Raw genomic sequence first — 20,434 nt, 5'->3', positions numbered from 1 at the left:
TCCTGGTCAGGAACAGTCAACCTTAATCTTTGATACACTTTTTCGTATCTCCATAGTCATTGCTTTAGGGTTTTTGTTTATCTTATCAAGGCAGTTTGCTTGCTAGAAAGTAACATATCTCATGTAAATCTGTAACTTCAGTAGAATGGTAGTGTCTCCCCTTCATCCCACCTCACCCCATTTCACCCCCTTTTCCTCATTTCCTGTGGGGTGAGAATTGCAAAAGCTTTGTTTATTGTATTTGATGGAAAACTAGCTTTTGGTCACATATGATTAATATTCTACGGTTTTTTCATTAAGAACTCTCACACTTTTCTTCCCCAAATGCTAGTGTGGGAAAGCACCTTGGAGATAGAGCTCATCCTCCATAATAGACCAAGTGGCTAGGCTAACACTACTTACCAAAAAAAGTAATAGAAACACTAAATACGGATTTAAGCAAAAATTGTGAAATAAGTAATTGGGCAGATGGGCATAGGATTCGAGAAGCACGGTTGTGTGTGTGTATATGGGAACTGAATTACAAAGCTAAATCTTCATTTTCCACAATAGGAAATCCATAGATAATGTGTAAAATTGGAAAATCAAGAAATAATCCTATAATCACCTTGTGTAGGAATGTGGAGAAACAGCCCAGTGTTGACAGTGGTTACTCTATAGAGTAGAATAAGAGTAGGAAGGCATGACGTAGGGAAGTTGCTGGTTTCCCTGATAAATTTTGTAGTACTCTTTGGCTTTTAAACTGTGTACATGTTTTTGTCTTTACAATTTTATTTAAATTTTTCATTATAGGATATGTCATGTTAAAATATTGCCTGGACAAATGATGATTAAGATTTTTTAAAATCATTTTTTTGTATATACTGTTTAGTTGTTTAGGCTGGAAGGAATGTTGGCCTTTAGGGAAAAATTAATGACTGTATAATGTTTTATACTTAATATAACCAACAGTATTTTTCTTCAAGTGTTCTTAAATTATATGGTAGGATTATCTGCACTCAGGTTTTAATTAATGTCAGCACCAGAGATGCCTATCAAATGTTTATCTGCAGCCCAGACCTGCTCTCTGAGCCCTAGACCCATCAATCTCTACTCCTTCTGTGATACATCTATTTAGATATTTTAAAGGTGCCCGAGACTCAACGCATTCAAAACCAAATCTGTAACCTACCCCTTTGTTTTCTCGGTCCTGTTCTATCATTTACACATCAGAAACCGGTCGTGACACCAACTTCTTCACCCCAATATTTAATCCATCAACAAGTTCTATTAATTTTTACTTCCTAAATAACCCTTCAGTTTTTCCTTCTCAGCCTCCACTGCTGTTTCTACAGGGATGAGCTATTAGCATTTCCTGGCTAGCCTACGGCAGTGGTTTCTAACGGGGCTTCTCCTATATTTTACCCTTTTCTCCATAGTGTAGCCATTCTTCATACATACATGATTTCTAGATCAGGTCTCCTTCCTGCCTCTGAGCCTAAATCTGCAGTGGCTTCCCATTACTCTGAAAATAAAACTTCCAAATTTTAATGGCCTCTAAGGCACATCATGACTTGGGCCCCACATTTTTCTTGCTGTCTGCTCTCTACAATTTTTCCTCATGTACCATGCTCCCTTCCAATCTCTTGCTGAATATGAAAGAGGCGAAACAAATACGGTAGCAACAAGCTAGACTGAGCTAGCAGCAGGAGGCAGACAGAAGGTAAATTAGTGCGCAAGTTCAAATAGCTATCTGAATTAAAAACTTGGGTCGGTATGCCTCTAACCTAGGAACCTCTGTGACCTGGAGAGCAAGGGCACGACTCCTACTTGTATCTTCAGCACAGTTATCTGCTGTATTCTAGGCACTCCTTAAATGTATGGGTTGTGGATAATTAGAGGATGATTGTCCGATTTTAAATACTCTCCATATCTAGTTGCCTCATAAATGCCCAAATTTTGATCAGACCTGTAAGTCCTGTTGCTTTTCTCTTTGTTGTTTTTTTAATTGGGAACTCCCAACTACAAACTCTGGGTACAGTTAAACAGCTGTGTTACATACTCTTACAGTCCTGGAAAAAATCACCATGACAAATGATGGTGAATGTGAAGACTTGCTAACTCTCAGAGCTTGAGGTGTCAGTGAGCCATGTTCCCATATTTGGTACTCTGCACTGTCATGATAATTATTGAGGGGTCAGAAATAAATTGTTTACGTATTCTTTAAGAAAGGAAAGAATAAGGCACATTTTATAAGGCTTTCCAGTATATTTACTGTTAGATTCTGTAGTAGTGTATATATTCTGCTACTATTTAGAATTCTTAAGAAATTAATCTTCCTACATCATTTGAGGTGGTGACAGTTTAGGTGCCAAAAGTTTGCACCTGATGCTAGAAACATTTCTAGCAAATATGATTTCTTTATTTTCTCAAAAGAGCAGTCATGTTGCATCTTAACTATAGAAAATATGTTTCAGGGCGCCTGGGTGGCTCAGTCGTTAAGCGTCTGCCTTCAGCTCAGGTCATGGTCCCAGGGTCCTGGGATCAAGTCCCACATCGGGCTCCCTGCTTGGCAGGAAGCCTGCTTCTCCCTCTCCCACTCCTCCTGCTTGTGTTCCTGCTCTCGCTGTCTGTCTCTCTGTCAAATAAATAAATAAAATCTTTAAAGAAAAAAAAAGAAAATATGTTTCCATTTATTATTAGAAATAATTTTCCAGATTAAGTTATATTGCATGGTTTTCCTTTTGAAATCAAATACCACCTGCTGTTTGTTTGTTTCAGCAATGAATTTATTTGTAAAGTTTATTTACTCACCACAAAGGCTACATTAAAAACAGTTACCTTGCCATGTCCTTAAAGTTTCCTTTGCTGGATATTGAATGTGGGTTGATGTTTTTTCTTTCAACACTTACATTTTGTCATTTGACTGTCTCCTGGCCTCCACAGTTTCTGATGACAAGTCGACATTGGAATTGTTCCCCTCTGTCATTTCTTTTGCTGCTTTCAACATTTTCTTTGATTTTCAGCAGTTGGACAGTTATGCCTATGTGTGGTTTTCCGGGCTTTTCCTGTTTAAGGTTTGAGTCTAACCTGTTTAGGTTTTGATATTCTTCAGTAGGATCTTTGTTTGTTTTTGTGTTGTTGTTGTTTCATACAAGCTCTGGCTGGTTTTATTAAACATTTTGCATGATTTACTTTTCACCAGTGTGTTCTCACATGCTTCTAGTGATATCAGAATCACCTGGATCAGTGATGGCCAGCGCATACTCGCAGAATGTTCCACATGCTATGCCCAATCCAGTAGTATTGCCACTGTAGTGACGGACACCATTTTTGGCCTGTGCGGCTTAGTACTGTTTCAGATTTCCTCAAGGCTTGGGCAGTTGTTACAGATGGCGACCAGTTTTGCTTTGCCTTGCTGATCATCTTTAGAGTCTGCTCCTGCCCCAGCAAGGACTTTCCACTTTTCATGAGAAGTTAGAGCCTAGAGTTGATTGACTCCAGCAACTTTTTTGTTGTCTTTGCAGCCACCATCTTCTGCCTTATGTGTGGGATGATCCCCAACCAAAAGCAGTCACCAAGGTGTCTGGGGAGGTGATCAAGATCTTCTTGATCTGTAAATTTATATCTTTTACTAACTTGGGGAAATTTTTAGTCAGTATTTCTTCAAATAGTTCTTTTCTACCCCATTGTCCCTCCCCTATCCTTCTGGATCTCCAATTACAAGTACTTTAGACTTTGTGATATTTTCCCACAGGTTCCTGAGATTCTCTTCCTCCCCTCACCCACCCCACCCCCGGTCATTTTTTTTTTTTTCTCCATTCTTCAGGTTGGAACAATTTCTATTGCTTTATCTTCAAGTTCACTGACTATTCTGTCATTTCCAATATGCAGTTAAATCCATCCAGGGAATTTTTTATCTCAGACATTTTATTTTTCACTTTTGATTTGAGTTTGGTTCTCTCTCTTTTTTTAAAATATAGTTTCTGTTCATTTGCTTTTTTTTATCTGAGATCCAAGCATATTTGCCCTCACAGCTTTAAGCATAAAGTAGCTGCTTTAGAATCCTTATGTGCTAATCATTCTACCATCTGGGTCATCTTGGGCTTGCTCTCCCTTGGTTGCCTTCTCTCTTGAGTATGGGTCAGTTTTTCCCGTTCCTTACGTGTGTCTTAAGAAAAGGACGTGTAGAAACTCTGGATTCTATTGTGTTCCTCCAGTAGTGAGCATTGATGTTTGGTTGGTTTGCTTGCTTGCTTGCTTGCATTTAGGTAGGCAGTTAACTTGGCTGAACTCCCAACTACAAACTCTGAAATCTCAGTTATTTTAGCTTTGGCCGGGCTGCTTGGAATCTCACATATGTGTAGTTTGGGGATCAGAGATGTGTGCAGAATTTATACATAGGATTTGGTGCTCCTCTCTTCCTGTGATTTACCTTACTAGGTTTTCAGCTGGTGTGGTTATGCCAAAGTCTATCCTTTGGTTCATTAAGCAAGTAGGGCTGTAGGTTTTCTGTCTAGGTTTCAGCTACCAAACCAGCTGGGGCCTGCTCTCTGGCTAAATGCCATTTAAAAAAGGGAAAATCACCCCATGCTGTTACCTTCTAAGTACTGACTCCCTTCTCCTCCCCACCATCCCTCTGTTGCTGTTTATGCTTTCTGCCCTCAAGTAGTTGTTTTTATACTTTGTCTAATGTTTATAGTTGTTTATGAGAGAATTGATCTAGTAGGAGCTACCCAGCCATTACAGGAAGTGGAATCCCTAAAATACAGTTGTACATTTGAACAAAGAATCTTGGAAATTTGTTTTAATGATGGAATCAGTTGAAATTTATATTCATGGTTCATCCTCCTCTAGTAAAGGTGGTCTAACTCAATTAGAGTGAAAATTTATTTGCCTCTCCCTCAAATTGTGTAAAAATTTCCAAATCTAGATCATTTGAAATGTGTTTTAGAAGCAAAATAATATGAAGAAACCATGTAAAGAAACAGTAAAACCTTTTCATCCAACAAATGTTGCATCTTTGACCTAGGTAGGTCCTGGGGATGTAGCAGTGAACTTCAGAGTTCTTGATCCTATGGAGTTAACGTTTTGGGAATAGATAGATAGGTAAAAAATAAATACATATCAGGTATTGACAACTGCTGTGAGGAAAAGCAGGGTATGAGGATGTGATGGGGGGAGACCATTGTGGCATTATTTTAGGGAGATGGGTCAAGGAAGCTGTTTCTGAGGAAGTAACATGATCAGAGATCTTAATGAAGTAAGAGAGGGGGGCCATGCAAGTATCTGAGGATAAAATGTCCCAGGCAGAAGGAGCAACAAGTGTAAAAACACTAAGGGAGGACAGAGTGGCTTTTTTGAGAACTAGCCAGAACTGAGGGAACTAGGAGAATGACAGAAGTGAAAAGTCTGAGGGGTGGGAGTTAGCCAGGGGCCTTGTGTTGTAGGATTTTGAGCAGGGGATTTTGCCCTGATTTACTTTTCACAGAGATCACTTTGCTCAACAGAGTGAGGGGCGGGAGTGGAGCAGAAAGTGAAGGCAGGGAGGAAACCAGTTAAGAGACCTTTGCAGCGGCATTCTAGGTGACTTACAGTGCTGGCTCAGACGAGAGCAGTAACAGGTGGGAGAAAGTGGTCAGATTTGGAATATTGTTTGCAGATACAGTGAACAAGACTTGATGCTGGATTAGATACGGGATGTGAAAGAAGGATCAACGGGATAAATGATGGCACCATTTACCGGGATGAGAAAGACTGGGGGGGGATTGGTTTGGATGGGGGGAATTAAGAGTTTAATTTTGGACATGCTAAGTTTGAAGTGAGTTTGAGATGTCAGGCAGGTAACTGGCTATATTGGTGTGGAACTCAAGGGAGAGAGCTCCCTTGGCCTTGCAGAAATAAATTTGCAAAGCCTCTGTGTAAAGCAGTATATTTGGATGAGCTGACCCTGCAGAGGAATGTAGGTATAGTTGAAAAGAAACCCTAGATCTGAACTCCATTGTCCGCCAACATTTAGATGTCCAGAAAAGGAAGATCTGACAGAACTGAGAAGGAGCTCCCGGTGGGTGGGAGAAACACCAGAAGAGTATAAATCTCGGAAGCCAAGTGAAGCCCTTGTTTAAAGAGGGATTGGTTGACCGAGTCCTAAGCTATCACTGGATGAGGACTGAGGACTACTCGTTAGGTCTGACGACCTGAAGTTCTCCGACAGCTTTGATAAGTATAGTTTCAGTGGACAAAAACTGGGAAAGCCTGACTGGGGTAGGTTTAAAAGAGATTAGAAGGGAGGAAGGGAAGATACTTACGTATAAACAACCCTTTCAAGTAGTTGTAGCCCAGAAGAGGGAAGGGGCAGAGAAATGAGCTGATAGCTGAGGTGGAGTCAAGGGTGGCTTTCTCAAGTTGAACAGCCTTCAGTTATTTTTAAGTATCATGTACTAATTTTCAGTACTTCTCTTTTTTCCTCTAACCCATTGTAGCTCTTACCTATGAAAAGTCACATAGATGAACGAATCAAGGAATTTAATTAAATAATAATAAAAAGCTGAAAGGCTTTACTATGCATATCTAAATGAGCTTCTATTCTGTTGAGGATTCAGGAGTTCTGCCATAACTAAATTTGGTAAAAAATACTTTCGTATATAGTGTTGCACTGAATACTGCCGACACAGTGCTAGCTACACAAGAAGGGACAGAGGGCCTGATGCCTGTATTCATGGAGTTTACAGGTCTGTGTTTTTTTTAAGCTTATGTTAGCAAAATTAGAATACTACACATAAGAAATCTGTTTGAAAGAGATTGTCTTATTGTTAAATTTATCATAAACTGAAATGATTAAGAAAATAGCATGATAGTTAAATATTTTAATGTTATTTAGGTTTAATATACTTACATACTGTTTATATCCCAAAGAGGCTTTCAAGATTAAACATGGTTTGCATTAAGAATAAAAACAAGTTAGGTAGGTCTCAACTTTGGCCACACATGAGAATTACTTGGGGAAGTTTTAAAAATCCATATGCCCAGGCTACTCCCCAACCAATAAATCAGGACCTTTGGGGTTGAGGCTCAAGCGTTAGTATTTTTTAAATATTAATTCTATTAAAAACAGGGAGTAAAATGCTACTAATCTCCTGAGGATGAATTCATTGCATATTTAAGGATTAAGTATATCTGAAAGTTAAGGTATCAAACATACTGGGTTATAGATCATTTTTAGACAAAGCATGCAAAGTCATTTGTAAAACCAGACTTTATCAGGATCCAGACTTTAAAAATGTTAAGTAGAGTAAGATTATGCACCTCAGGCTGTCCTCAGATTATTAAGAAAAATGTCAGAAAGTTATTCATTTTCCCCTTTTAGAAGAATGAGGGAAGACATCCTTGATAATAATTTCTTAAAAGCCTTTTGGAACAGCCATCATAAAGCATACAAATAGATAGGAATTAGTCTAAAAGTTTGCCAGCAAGAGTTATAAATCGAAAAGACATAACTATCTGGAAGGCATTATAGGACTAAATAATTTTTTGATAACTTATGTTAAATGTTAGTTACTAAAGCACGTACCCTATGTATTGAAATTTTAAATTCACAACAATATTCATTCTCTAATCAGTTGTCATTAAAATTTTTTTTCTTTCTTTCACAGAAAATGCTTGGACAGAAGAGATGAGTACTATTTCCACTAAGGCCTAGAATTGCCTACTGTACAAATAGTCCTGATCAGGCAATATACGAATGGCCCAAGGAAGCCACCAAATTGATTTTCAGGTTTTACATGACCTGCGACAAAAATTCCCTGAAGTACCTGAAGTTGTTGTATCCAGGTGCATGTTACAGGTCAGTGTGCATCGATTTCTGAACTCATTCATGTAAACCTGGGTGGTGGTTTTTTTCATATTGGAAGAAAACTCTTTTACCTTCTTGTTGGCATTAGTGTGCTGTGATGAAAAGAAATGAACTTTGGTGTCTCATAGTTAGGTGGCCTACTTAAACGAGGTATTTCGGCTCTCTGGCATACAGATAATATGCCAGAACTGGGTTCAGAACCACCGATCCAGTGATGGTTCCCAGAAACTACCTTGTAAAGTAGGTATGAGGACTAAACAGGAGCCCAATAGAAAGTGTTGGTACGTGGTCCATACTTACTGTGAGCTTGCTTCACTTTTCCCCCACCTGTTTTGCCAGAATGTTTTTAAATTCCACATCTTCATATGAAAGTGAGAAAATCATTAAATAAGGAGTCAGGAAACATGGGTTCTAATCCCAAATGAGCACCCCAAGCTGATTTGGCGAGTAATATGCCTTCTTTATACTCTAGTTTGCTTGTCTGGAAAACAGAGGAATTTGACTTCGACAATGCCTCAGGTCCCAATTCTAAAGAAAAAAGTTTGTTTTTATATTTTTTAATTTAATCTGTAGGTTTTCCAAATACTGTCACTAACCATCTAATAAATTTTTACTTTTTTCTTGTCTGTACAATTTTAGAAATCCATAATTCTAAATATTTAGTGATAGTTGTGCCTTCTCATTTGATAAACTAGAAATCTTTCCATCAAAAACTATCTTTCAGGGCGCCTGGGTGGCTCAGTTGGTTAAGCGACTGCCTTCGGCTCAGGTCATGATCCTGGAGTCCCTGGATCAAGTCCCGCATCGGGCTCCCTGCTCGGCAGGGAGTCTGCTTCTCCCTCTGACCCTCCCCCCTCTCATGTGCTTGCTCTCTCTCATTCTCTCTCTCTCAAATAAATAAATAAAATCTTAAAAAAAAAAAAAAAAAAGAAAAAAACTATCTTTCAGCTTGTTAAAATAGAGATATAAAAAGGTAATTTGGGCTCAGATATATTTACTTGACAAATTGTTTTTAAAGTTTGAAATTATATGAAATTTTTAAAGGCTCAACACCTGTACTTGATGCCAAGTGACTACATTTTGTTCACACCCTTACCACCTTTTATCTGTACATTTTAATTACCTGCCTTTAGTCTAATCCAGTTTTGGTCTCTCCAGTCTATCCACCTCACTTCTGCCAAGGTGTCTTTCTAAATGCAGATTTTGTCATGTTTTTACCTGCCTAAAAACCTCATGATTGTTTTCCGTACCCTTCAGAATAAAGTTCATATATCGTGACTAGGGCATACTAGGTCTGTGATCTGGAATCCTGCCTTCTTCTGCAGCCTGGTCTCTTGCCTAGTCCTTCCTCTTCACACCCTGTGCTGCAGACGTCCTCAACTGACTGGAATTCTCTGAATATGCCTGGCTTTTTCTATAGTATAGTGTTTAAGAGAATATGTTTTGAGTTAATAATACTGTATTGTGTCCTTGAAATTCACAAAAAGTGGATCTTAAGTGTTCTCACCACCACTGAAAAAACACTTGGGGGTGGGGGAAGACTGTAAAGTGGTGGATGCATTGATTAACTTGATTTTAGTGATCATTTCACAATGTATAAATATATTAAGTTGTAACATTGTATTTACCTTTAAAGAATCACATTGTACAGCCTAAATATATACCGTTTTTGTCAATCATTACCTTAGTAAAACTGGGGAGAAATAAATAAGTAAAAGTAAAATTTAAAAATTAAATAATAAATAGCATATGTTTTGGTGATAAACAGACTGGAGTTCAAGTTTTAACAGTTACTAGCAGTAATTTAATTAACCTCTCTGACTCTCATTTTCCTCATCTGTATAGTGGGAATAAAAAACTTCACAGTGAATTAAATATGATGCAGATAAAACAACTGGTAGGATACCTGATTCATAATGAGTGCTCAGTAAATGTTAGCAGCCATTACTAATAACAATAATAATAGTAGAAGACCTATAATAAATATTTGGTGAATGAATCAGTAGTCCACATTAGTTGATACAGTATGTAAAAGAAAAAATGAAAAGTTAAAAAAAAAAGTAATGACTGGAGTCAGAAGTATGGGGAGGAGCAGAGATAGTTGGGGGGTGGGGGGTGTTTTCCCCGTAGAACCCAGGTACCTCTTTCTAACTTTCCAAATAGACTTTAAAATAAAATAACATTATACCGAGAGAGTTCAGTGAGTCACTGAAAAATAGAAAAATAATATAGGTTCTTCAATAAAATGTTATAAGACTTGATATGAAAGAACTGTCCAGAACACTTTCCCAGTAGCACAGCTGTAGAGATTTTGAAGAACCTTAACTGGGAGCATTTTGTATAATTATTTAAATTATTTTCAAAAAAATAGAGTGCTGCAGTATGGTTTTCAGGGTGTATTAAATTAAAACAAAATGCAGGGTAGTATGTATAAAGGAGGATGGGGGTGCGCCTGGGTGGCTCAGTCGGTTAAGGGTCTGCTCCTGATCTCAGGGTCCTGGGATCAAGCCCCACAAGGGGCTCCCTGCTTGGCGAGGAGTCTGCTTCTCCCTCTCCCTCTGCCCCCTGCTTCGTGTGTGTGCACGCACACAGATTCTCTCTCTCTTTCAAGTAAAATCTTTTAAAAATAAAAAAATAATAAATGAGGATGGGGGAGTAAATATTCACATGTATATTTGCCCTTGTTTGCATAAAGAAATACCAGAAGGATTAAAAACAAAATTAATAAAAGATAGTCATCCATAGTGAGCAAGAGGGAAAAGGCCAGATGGGGATGGAGATAGAAGTGAGACATCTCAACATATATCTTTCTCTATTGTTTTGATCTGTATAAATGAATTACCTACTTTTTAAAAATGTAATAAGTAAGCATGTGTTCAGTTTTACCAAAAAAGAAAATAAATGATTTTGAATTTCTTTTGGGTACCTGGTAATAACACTTTCACCATGTTTATCTGGTTTTACAAAGACAGACCTCCCTAAGGCATGCTTCCCAGCATCTAGTGATAACTAAAATGAAATCCATTTTGCTTGCACATTACCATTCTTTTAAATTGAGTTGATAATCATTCTGGGCATCTAAGTAATGTGGGTTTTAGCTGATATAACAAGAAATGTTAAAGAAAGGAATGGGGAAGGCTCCTCTGGGAATACAGCTAGGGTGTACATCTTCCCAAATTTGGGGAGATATTTTTAAAGTAAAAGTAAATTTAGCTACCTCTAAATGTACTTCCAAACATCTCTTACTTGGTGACGGACTTTTCTTTTGGGAGCTGCTCTCCCTTCCTCAGTTGGGTAGGCTTCTGTCCTTTCTCTGGAGAGAGCCTCCCTATAAAATACTGGTTCCGAACTTTTCTAGATGAAAAAACTGTGGTATAGAAAATATAAGAAATTTAGTCATCAAAGGATCATGCTGTGCTGCCACTTTATATATTTGCTCTTAAATATCTTGCTTCCTAAGAGAAGAACAGAAGTATCTACCCTCTGTTCTCTTCTTGACTTTATTTACTGCTTAGATTCTTGTTTGGAACTACTTATATCATTTCCTTGTGCTGTGGATTCTCTAAGACGGCAATAATATCAGCAGGTGTAACTCATATCTTTAAATTTTATTTATATTTGATAATTGAATCTTAGAATAGTGTAAAAATATTGCATAGTTGACACTCTGACTTTTTTCCCTTTTTTTAACTGAATTTTTCAATTCTCTTAAAGTGACAATTTAATCTGTAAGTTTAAAATTTGCTATTCCTTTTCAAAGCAATGTGTTAGTTGTGTTCATTCAGTATTTGTAAGACTTAGTATTTAAGTACCATATCCTTAGTTGAGACCTTTTCAGATGACCTCCACCCATACTCCTTATCCATATTCTTATTAAAACACCTGTCAGTCTGTATTATATTTATTTGTGAACACATTAATGTCCTCTACTAGACCATGAGATCCTTAGCAGCAGTTGTTTTCCTTCCTACTTGCCTAATGGAAGCTCAGTAAATTGGTTGAAGGAGTGAATGAATCAGAGTTAGAGAAGAATGATCCTAGGAGATATCTTGATACTATCTGTAATCTCTGTGTCTGTGCAAGAAGCTTGGGGAAAAATGCAAGAGGAACTGGAAATAATGAGTCAGACCTTTTGTAGCTTTGAAGAGAATGAATGCAGATTTGCATATATACAAAAAAAGCAATGATTTTCAACCTTTTAGAAACTTATCCCACGCCTTTTGTTACACTTAAAGGGAGTCTCACTGAAAGTAATTGGGGTGTCTTTGAGAAATAGATGATTCCAGGTCTAGGGTAAGAAGTGTACAAGATGATTTTGGACTTCTTGTCATATCAGAAAACAAAGAAGCTATGAAAGACTACTAGGTTCATGTCATATGTACACATGAGCCAACTTGAAATCATTCCCACTAGCCTAAAGATAGGATATAATGACCATAATCAGTTGATACACATCAAAATGTTAAAGATAACTGGAGTTTATGAGGATACTGAAAATAAATCTTAGTAACTTTTAGAGGTTGCTAAGGGCATCAATTCGTTATTCTAAAAAACCAGTAGAGAGAATTTATTTATCCTTTTTCTTCTGTGCAAAGAGTACTAAATAGTTGAAGAGAGCAAGTTCTTTGAGGAAGAACTGCAGCTCATACACAAAGAAGGAATCTTATAATTGGGATATCACCAATATCACCATTTTGCAACCCCTAATGAAATAAAGATTCTAAAGTGATCATCAGTAACTGCTTGAAATCATTAGCTGGATCAGGCTGATAACATCAGAATCTGCTCGTCAGCTTTAAGATCAGAAAAGGACAGACAGACATTGTGTCTCCTTGTGTGATGCAGTAAGAAACAGACCCTATAAAGAGTCTTGCCAAAAATTCATACATGAACCTGCTGACACTTAGAGTTACAACTACTAGTTCACAATGAAATACAGCCGATATTGACACCACAGAGTGCACCTATCCAGTCTAGATGGGAAATTCTGCTGCACAAGTGATCAAGTTTTTCAACAAATGACCAGAAAGTTTTTAGAAGAGGGGAAGATTAATTATTATTGGAAATTTAAGAGACATATCAGCCAAATTAAATATGTGGACCTTCCTTAGATCCTCTTTCAGACTAACTAAAAAGACATTTATGACACAATCGGAATTTCAACACTATTTAGATATTAGCTGACATTAAGTATTGAATATTTTAAGGTATGATATTGTCATTGTGGTTATGTTTTTATAGGTCCCTATTTTTAAAAGATACATACTGAAGTATTCACAGATAAAAATGAAATAATGTCAGAGACTTGATCTAGCTTGGTGGGGGGAGAAGCTGGGGCACATCCATTAGATGAAAAAAGATTTGCCATATATTGATATTTGTTAAAGCTGGATGATGAATATAGGTGAGTTTATCATGTTTACTCTTTATTTTTGAATATGTTTTAAATTTTTTAAATAAATTTAATAAAAAGTACATTTTCTTTTATCCTATTGTGGCTAAGAAAGTGATGTCTGTAGAGGGTAAATAACCTAAGGCCATGTGAGTTACTAGCATAACTGAGACTAGAACATATTAGATTTTATAAATCAGATTTTATAAAGGATTGAAGGGATTTTTGAGAGCTCAAGAGAATTAAGGAGGAAGACTTTGTAAATATGAGTATCTGCTTTCAAAAAGGAAGTGTGGGATTGGATTAAGTAGACAATACACATTTTAATTTGGGGATGTTGGCTGAGAGGAGGTGAGAAGATGGGGTCTTTGTGAGCTTTGGTTTAGTAGGGAGAATTTACAGAAATAGCAATAAAGTTAGCTTGAAGCAAAAAGCACCAATTAGGTTTGGCAAGAGTCTAACTGTAATAACAGTAATTGGTTGATAAAGATTGTGGTGAATTTTTAAATTTTATTTCAAAAACTAATATATATCAATTCAGAGGAATAGGGTAAGAGAATTTTTATAGCATGAGAGATTTGAACTGTTAGGTTGGGAGGAAAAAAGTCAAACCTTACTAACTTTGTTTTTGCATTACCCATTCGAACTGCGGACTATCATTTCTTAACAAGACTTCAAGATGCCTTTTGTAGTTCAGTTTCCTTTAATTAGATTTCATCTCCTATCAAACCACCTATAGACATTTTAACTTGGTTATTCATCTTTTTTATGTCTAAAACTGACCTCTTTCTGTCAGACTTCTAATCTTCCGACCCTCTTTGAAGTCTCTTTCTCTCTCATAGCCAAATTGTATCCATTGTTTATTTGTAGTCTTTCATAATTTGTGTCCACTATCAAACAGTCATAATTTCATGTCTTCCAGTGGTGGTCTTGTCAAGAAATTTTCCCTTTCCCATTCATCTCGAGTATCAACAGACTGCCTCCCCAAAATGTCCTTGTGTCTTTACTTCTCGGTTCATTCATGTTAAGTGGCTTCTCCCCATTGCCTATGTCAGAGTCCAGACGTTAGTGTGACTCATTTTTCAAAATCCTTAATTATAGGCATACCTTGGAAATATTGTGGGTTTGGTTCCAGACCACTACAATAAAACGAATATCGTAACAAAGCCAGTCAAGTGAATATTTTGGTTTCCCAGTGCATATAAAAATTATGTTTACACTATACTATAGTCTGTTGATAGTGCAATAGCATTATGTCTAAAAAGACAATGAACATACCTTAATTAAAAAATACTTTATTGCTAAAAAATGCTAACCATCATCTGAGCTTTCAGTGAGTAGCAATCTGTTTGCTGGTGGAGGGTCTTGCCTCCATGTTGATGGCTGCTGACTGATGAGGATAGTGGTTGCTGAAGGTTGGGTGGCTGTGGCAGTTTCTTAAAATAAGACAACAATGAACTTTGCTACATCAACTGACTCTTTCACAAGCGATTTCTCTATAGCATGCAATGCTATCTGATGGCATCTTACCCACAGGAGAACTTCTAAATGGGAATCAGTCAAATCCTGCCACTGCTTTCTCAACTAAGTTTATGTAATATTCTGAATCCTTTCTTGTCATTTCAACAATCTTCACAGCATCTTCAGCAGTAGATTCCATCTCAAAAAGACCACTTTTTTTTTGTTCATTTGTGAGAAGTAACTCCTCATTCATTAAAGTTTTATCATGAGATTACACAACTCAATCATATCTTCAGGCTCCACTTCTAATTCTGTTGCTCTTTCCACCACATCTGCAGTTACGTCCTCCACTGAAGTCCTGAACCCCTCAAAGTCATCCATGAGGGTTGGAATCATCTCCTTCCTCACTTCTGTTAATGTTGCTATTTTGACCTCTTCCCATGAATCAAATGCTCTGAAGGTTTTCAGTTTACTTTGCCTGGATCTATCAGAGAAATCACTGTGTATGGCAGCTATAACCTTACAAAATTTGTTTCTTAAATAACAAGACTTGAAAGTCTAAATGACCCCTTGATCCATGGGCTGTCAAATGGATATTGTGTTAGCAGGGATGAAAACAAGATAAATCTCATTGTACATCTCCATCAAAGCTCCCTGGGTGATCAGGTGCATTGTCAGTAAGCAGTAATATTTTGAAAGGAATCTTTTTTTCTGAGCAGTAGGTCTCAATAATGGGCTTAAAATATTCAGTGAATCACGTTGTAAACAGATGTGCTGTCATCCAGCCTTTGTTGTTCCCTTTATAGAGCAAAAACAGTAGATTTAGCATAATTGTTAAGGGCCCTATGATTTTTGGAATCGTAAATGAGCACTGGCTTCAATTTAAAGTCACCAGCTGCGTTAGCCTCTAACAAGAGAGTGAGCCTGTCCTTTGAAGCCAGGCATTGACTTCTTCTCTATAGCTATGAAAGTCATAGATGGAATCTTCTTCCAATATAAGGCTATTGCATCTACATTGAAAATTTGTTACTTAGTGTAGCCACCTTCACTAATTATCTTAGCTGGATCTTCTGGGTAACTTGCTGCAGTTTCTATATCAGCACTTGCTGCTTCGCGTTGCACTTGATGTTATGGAGATGGCTTCTCTCCTTAAACCTCATAAACCAGCCTCTGCTAGCTTTAGACTTCTCTTCTGCAGCTTCCTCACCTCTCTCAGCCTTCACAGTATTGAAGAGAGGTTAGAGCCTTGCTCTGGATTAGGCTTTGGCTCAAGGGAATGGTGAAACTGGTTTGATCTTCTATGCAGACCACTAAAACTTTCTCCTATCAACAATAAGACAGCTTTGCTTTCTTATCATTCATGTGCTCACTGGAGTAGCGCTTTTAATTTCCTTCAAGAACCTAAAATCCTTTGCATTTACAACAGGCTCTGGCCTATCTTGGATTTTGACATGCCTCACTAAGTTTAATCAGTTCTAGCCTTTGATTGACAGTTGAGATAGGTACAGCTCTTCCTTTCACTTGAACACTTAGAAGCCATTGTAGGGTTATCATCATCATCATCATCATTATTATTATTAATTAGGGTCATTTCAGTATTGTTGTGTCACAGAAAATAGGGAAGTCCAAGGAGAGGGAAAGAGATGGGGAAACAGTCAGTGGAATAGTCAGAATACACACAACATTTATCAATGAAGTTCACCATCTTCATGGATATGGTTCATAGCACCCCAAAACAATTAGGGTAATAACATCGAAGATCACTGGATTGGGCGCCTAGATGGCTCAGTCAGTTGAGCATCCAACTCTTGGATTTCAGCTCAGGTCATGATCTCGGAGTCATGGGATCGAGCCCCAAGTCAGGCTCTGTCTCCCTCTGCCCGTCCCCCCACTCGCGCTCTCCTGCATGCTCTCTCTCTTTCTCATATAAACAAGTAAACCTTTAAAAAAAAAGATCAGTGGACCATGGATTGCCCTAACAAATACAATAGTAATGAAAAGGTTTGAAATATTCTAACAGTTACCAAAATGTGGCACAGAGACATGAAGTGAGCAAATGCTGTTGGAAAAATGGTGCCAATAAATTCGCTCAATGCAAAAAAAAAAAAAAAAAAATTCACTCAATGCAGGGTATCACGAACTTTAAATGTGTAAAAAACACAGTATCTGCAAAGCGCAATAAAATGAGGTATACCTGTATTTAATCCCAATCTGCTTTATTAATATTTGTTCCACAAAATCTCCGATACAAACCTTTAACTCCAACTAAATCTGTTCCAGTTAACCTTGTTTAGAATATGCTTTTACTTATTATCACACTAATATCTGTCTTTACTCATGCCGTTCCCTTCACTATGAGTCCTTTTTCCCTCTTCAAGTCCTGCATATACTACTGTGTATGAAGCCCATCAGACTATGCCTCCCTTATTAACACAGTTCTGTGTACGGTAGTCTACAATACTAACTTTCTGTTGAACTTAGAAACCACTTATTATTTGGCACAAGGTCATGTTTTAATAGTGTTACCTTTTCATAAATCCATGTTTTGTCTAATTGAGTTGCAAAACTTTTCTAGGGAAAATTTTGTTTCTATATGTCATTGAGTCTTCCACATGTCATTGAGTCTTCCACAGTCTCAGAGTACTATGCATAATTTAGATGTTCAGTAAATATTTTTATGGATGATTTATGACTGGTGATTGGTCAGTCTCTTGAGGATTCTTTAGAAATAATCTGGTTGCTTTTTTGTTTTTGTTTTCATTTCTGTGGAGTAGATTTATATGGTGCTATCTAAAGGCAGAGATAGGAGCTCAGTTGCTCTAGGTGCTACCTTGAGTTTAGAGGAAGCATATAATGAATTGAGATGACTTTGTTGTGTTATTTTAGGACTTTTTCTATTTAAATACCACATATATAATTTTTTAAAGAGTTTATTTAGAGAGTGAGAGCATTCACGAACAGGGGGAGGGGCAGAGAGAGAGGGAGAGAGAATCCTAAACAGACGCTGTGCTGAGTGTGGAGCCCGACACAGGGCCTGATCTCACAAACCTGAGATTATGACCTGAGCTGAAATCAAGAGTTGGACACTTAACTGACTGGGCCACCCAGGCGCTCCCTACATATCATTTTTTAAAAGGTCATTAATTTAAAACAATTCATATAGCACTTGAATGTGCAAAACATTTAAGTATATAGTATTATATGCCTAATGAATATAATACTTAATGGTTATGTTTTGTTCAGCATTCAAATCATGTTTTTAATTAGGTTATAATTTTTACTGTATTTGCATGAATCCATTTTACTGTAAAATAGCTCCTTAAACAGAACAGTGACTTGGTTTGCTGTCAGCTGTTGCTAGTTAGAGAGCTTTTCCACTGTGTTAGTAGTGAGGATTTGTAATTCAAGCATTTGCACAAAAAAATAGTTCTTCTCAATAAAAAGGTTCAAATATGTCTGTTAGAATTGTATTAACTAATCACTCGTTAATCACGTACTATTTTAGTAGTGATGAGAGTGTAACAACCAGAAGGTGGTTAACATCAAGCTTTTTTATTTTGTTTTATAGAATAATAATAACCTGGATGCTTGCTGTGCTGTTCTCTCTCAAGAGAGTACAAGGTATCTTTATGGTGAAGGAGACTTGAATTTCTCGGATGACTCTGGAATTTCTGGCCTCCGAAATCACATGACTTCTCTCAACTTGGACTTGCAGTCACAGAATGTTTACCACCATGGAAGAGAAGGAAATAGAATGAATGGAAGCAGGACTCTGACGCACAGCATTAGTGATGGACAACTTCAAGGTGGTCAGTCCAATAATGAACTCTTTCAGCAGGAGCCACAGACAGCACCAGCTCAAGTTCCTCAAGGCTTTAATGTTTTTGGAATGTCTAGTACATCTGGTGCTTCAAATTCAGCACCACATCTTGGATTTCAGTTAGGCAGCAAAGGAACATCTAACCTTTCTCAGCAAACTCCCAGATTTAATCCCATTATGGTAACTTTAGCCCCAAATATCCAGACTGGTCGTAATACTCCCACATCTTTGCACATACATGGTGTCCCTCCACCTGTACTTAACAGTCCACAGGGAAATTCTATCTATATTAGGCCTTACATCACAACTCCTAGTGGTACAGCTCGACAGACGCAACAGCATTCTGGCTGGGTATCTCAGTTTAATCCTATGAACCCTCAACAAGTCTATCAACCTTCACAACCTGGTCCCTGGACTACTTATCCTGCATCTAATCCTATGTCACATACCTCAGCCCAGCAGCCAAACCAGCAAGGCCACCAGACCTCTCATGTCTACATGCCCATCAGTTCACCTACTACTCCACAGCCACCAACAATTCATTCATCTGGTAGCTCACAGTCTTCTGCCCATAGCCAATATAACATTCAGAATATTTCAACAGGACCTCGAAAAAACCAGATTGAAATCAAACTTGAACCCCCACAAAGAAACAGCTCTTCAAAATTGCGTTCTTCTGGACCTCGAACCTCCAGCAGTTCCTCTTCAGTCAACAGCCAGACCTTAAATAGAAATCAGCCCACTGTTTACATAGCTGCCAGTCCCCCAAATACTGATGAGGTGATGTCCCGTAGTCAACCCAAGGTCTATATTTCAGCTAATGCCGCCCCAGGAGATGAACAGATCATGCGGAATCAGCCCACCCTCTTCATATCCACAAACTCTGGAGCATCTGCTGCCTCCAGGAATATGTCTGGGCAAGTGAGCATGGGTCCTGCCTTTATTCATCACCACCCTCCCAAAAGTCGAGCAATAGGCAATAACTCTGCAACTTCTCCTCGAGTCGTGGTCACTCAACCCAATACAAAATATACTTTCAAAATTACAGTTTCTCCTAATAAACCCCCTGCAGTTTCACCAGGGGTGGTGTCCCCTACCTTTGAACTTACAAATCTTCTAAACCATCCTGATCATTATGTAGAAACAGAGAATATTCAGCACCTCACGGACCCTACTTTAGCACATGTGGATAGAATAAGTGAAGCACGGAAGTTGAGTATGGGATCTGATGATGCTGCCTACACTCAAGGTAATAATCCTGAAGGTGGGGTCACTTTCCATGCTGGGCTTATTGGTGTACATTTGATTTTACTTGTAGAAATGGCTATCAGTATTATTATTTCATCTTTTTTTAAGTGTCAAATCATACTACTTTTAAAACCTCAGAGTATTCATACAAATTGTGAATTTCATTTTTACTATCATATAACTTAAAAGTTTGAAGGATAGGGTTATTACATCTTCAGCATAATCCATCCTGGTATGCTTACTTTCTTAATGTTTTAACCCTTTCTTTTCAGTTAATTCTCTTCTCTGTGGTGATGTTGACTTGCTCTTTAAAATTTTTGTGAATAAAAATTCATAAAAACACATCTTAGTAAGATATTAGTGGCCTCGTATAGTCGGTAAATCTGCCTTCTTTGACCAGGCGATTTCTCTGTTCTTCAAGTATTTTCGTTTTTCTAATATAACATTGTTAGTCTTATTTTATATCAAAATCTAACTTCTTACAAGTCCTAGAATAATTTACCTCTAAGAGAGATTTTGAGTTCTGTTCTCAATATTTGTTTCTTTCAGCCTCCCTTAAACATCAGTTAATGCAGCCTTTATCTTTATTTGGAATTGTGGATAAAAACATTAGTTAGTCTATCTCATTTGATTATCCTCTTCTGAAATAGACTAGTTGATATTGGCATAATACTAAATTATA

General features: G+C 37.6%; 1 protein-coding gene across 3 annotated transcripts in view; it reads left to right on the top strand.

Moving 5' to 3' along the window:
- The window catches only part of TAB2 (TGF-beta activated kinase 1 (MAP3K7) binding protein 2), a 65,683-nt gene that overhangs the window by 12,157 nt on the left and 33,092 nt on the right, over nucleotides 1-20,434 (top strand). For 2 of the 3 annotated variants that reach the window (XM_044917439.1, XM_021693390.1), the window contains exons 2-3: nucleotides 7,632-7,822; nucleotides 18,253-19,753. In XM_044917439.1, the coding sequence (XP_044773374.1) occupies nucleotides 7,721-7,822; nucleotides 18,253-19,753 (1,603 nt within the window). In that variant the 5' untranslated portion in view covers nucleotides 7,632-7,720. Of the gene's footprint in view, nucleotides 1-6,652; nucleotides 6,711-7,631; nucleotides 7,823-18,252; nucleotides 19,754-20,434 lie in introns of those variants that run through there. The other variant, XM_021693392.1, reaches the window with a different exon arrangement.

This window comes from Neomonachus schauinslandi, chromosome 8 (assembly GCF_002201575.2).
Source record: "Neomonachus schauinslandi chromosome 8, ASM220157v2, whole genome shotgun sequence".
Taxonomy (NCBI): domain Eukaryota; kingdom Metazoa; phylum Chordata; class Mammalia; order Carnivora; family Phocidae; genus Neomonachus; species Neomonachus schauinslandi.
The sequence above is the reverse complement of the archived record's forward strand: the minus strand, read 5'-3'. Positions and strand labels throughout refer to the sequence as shown.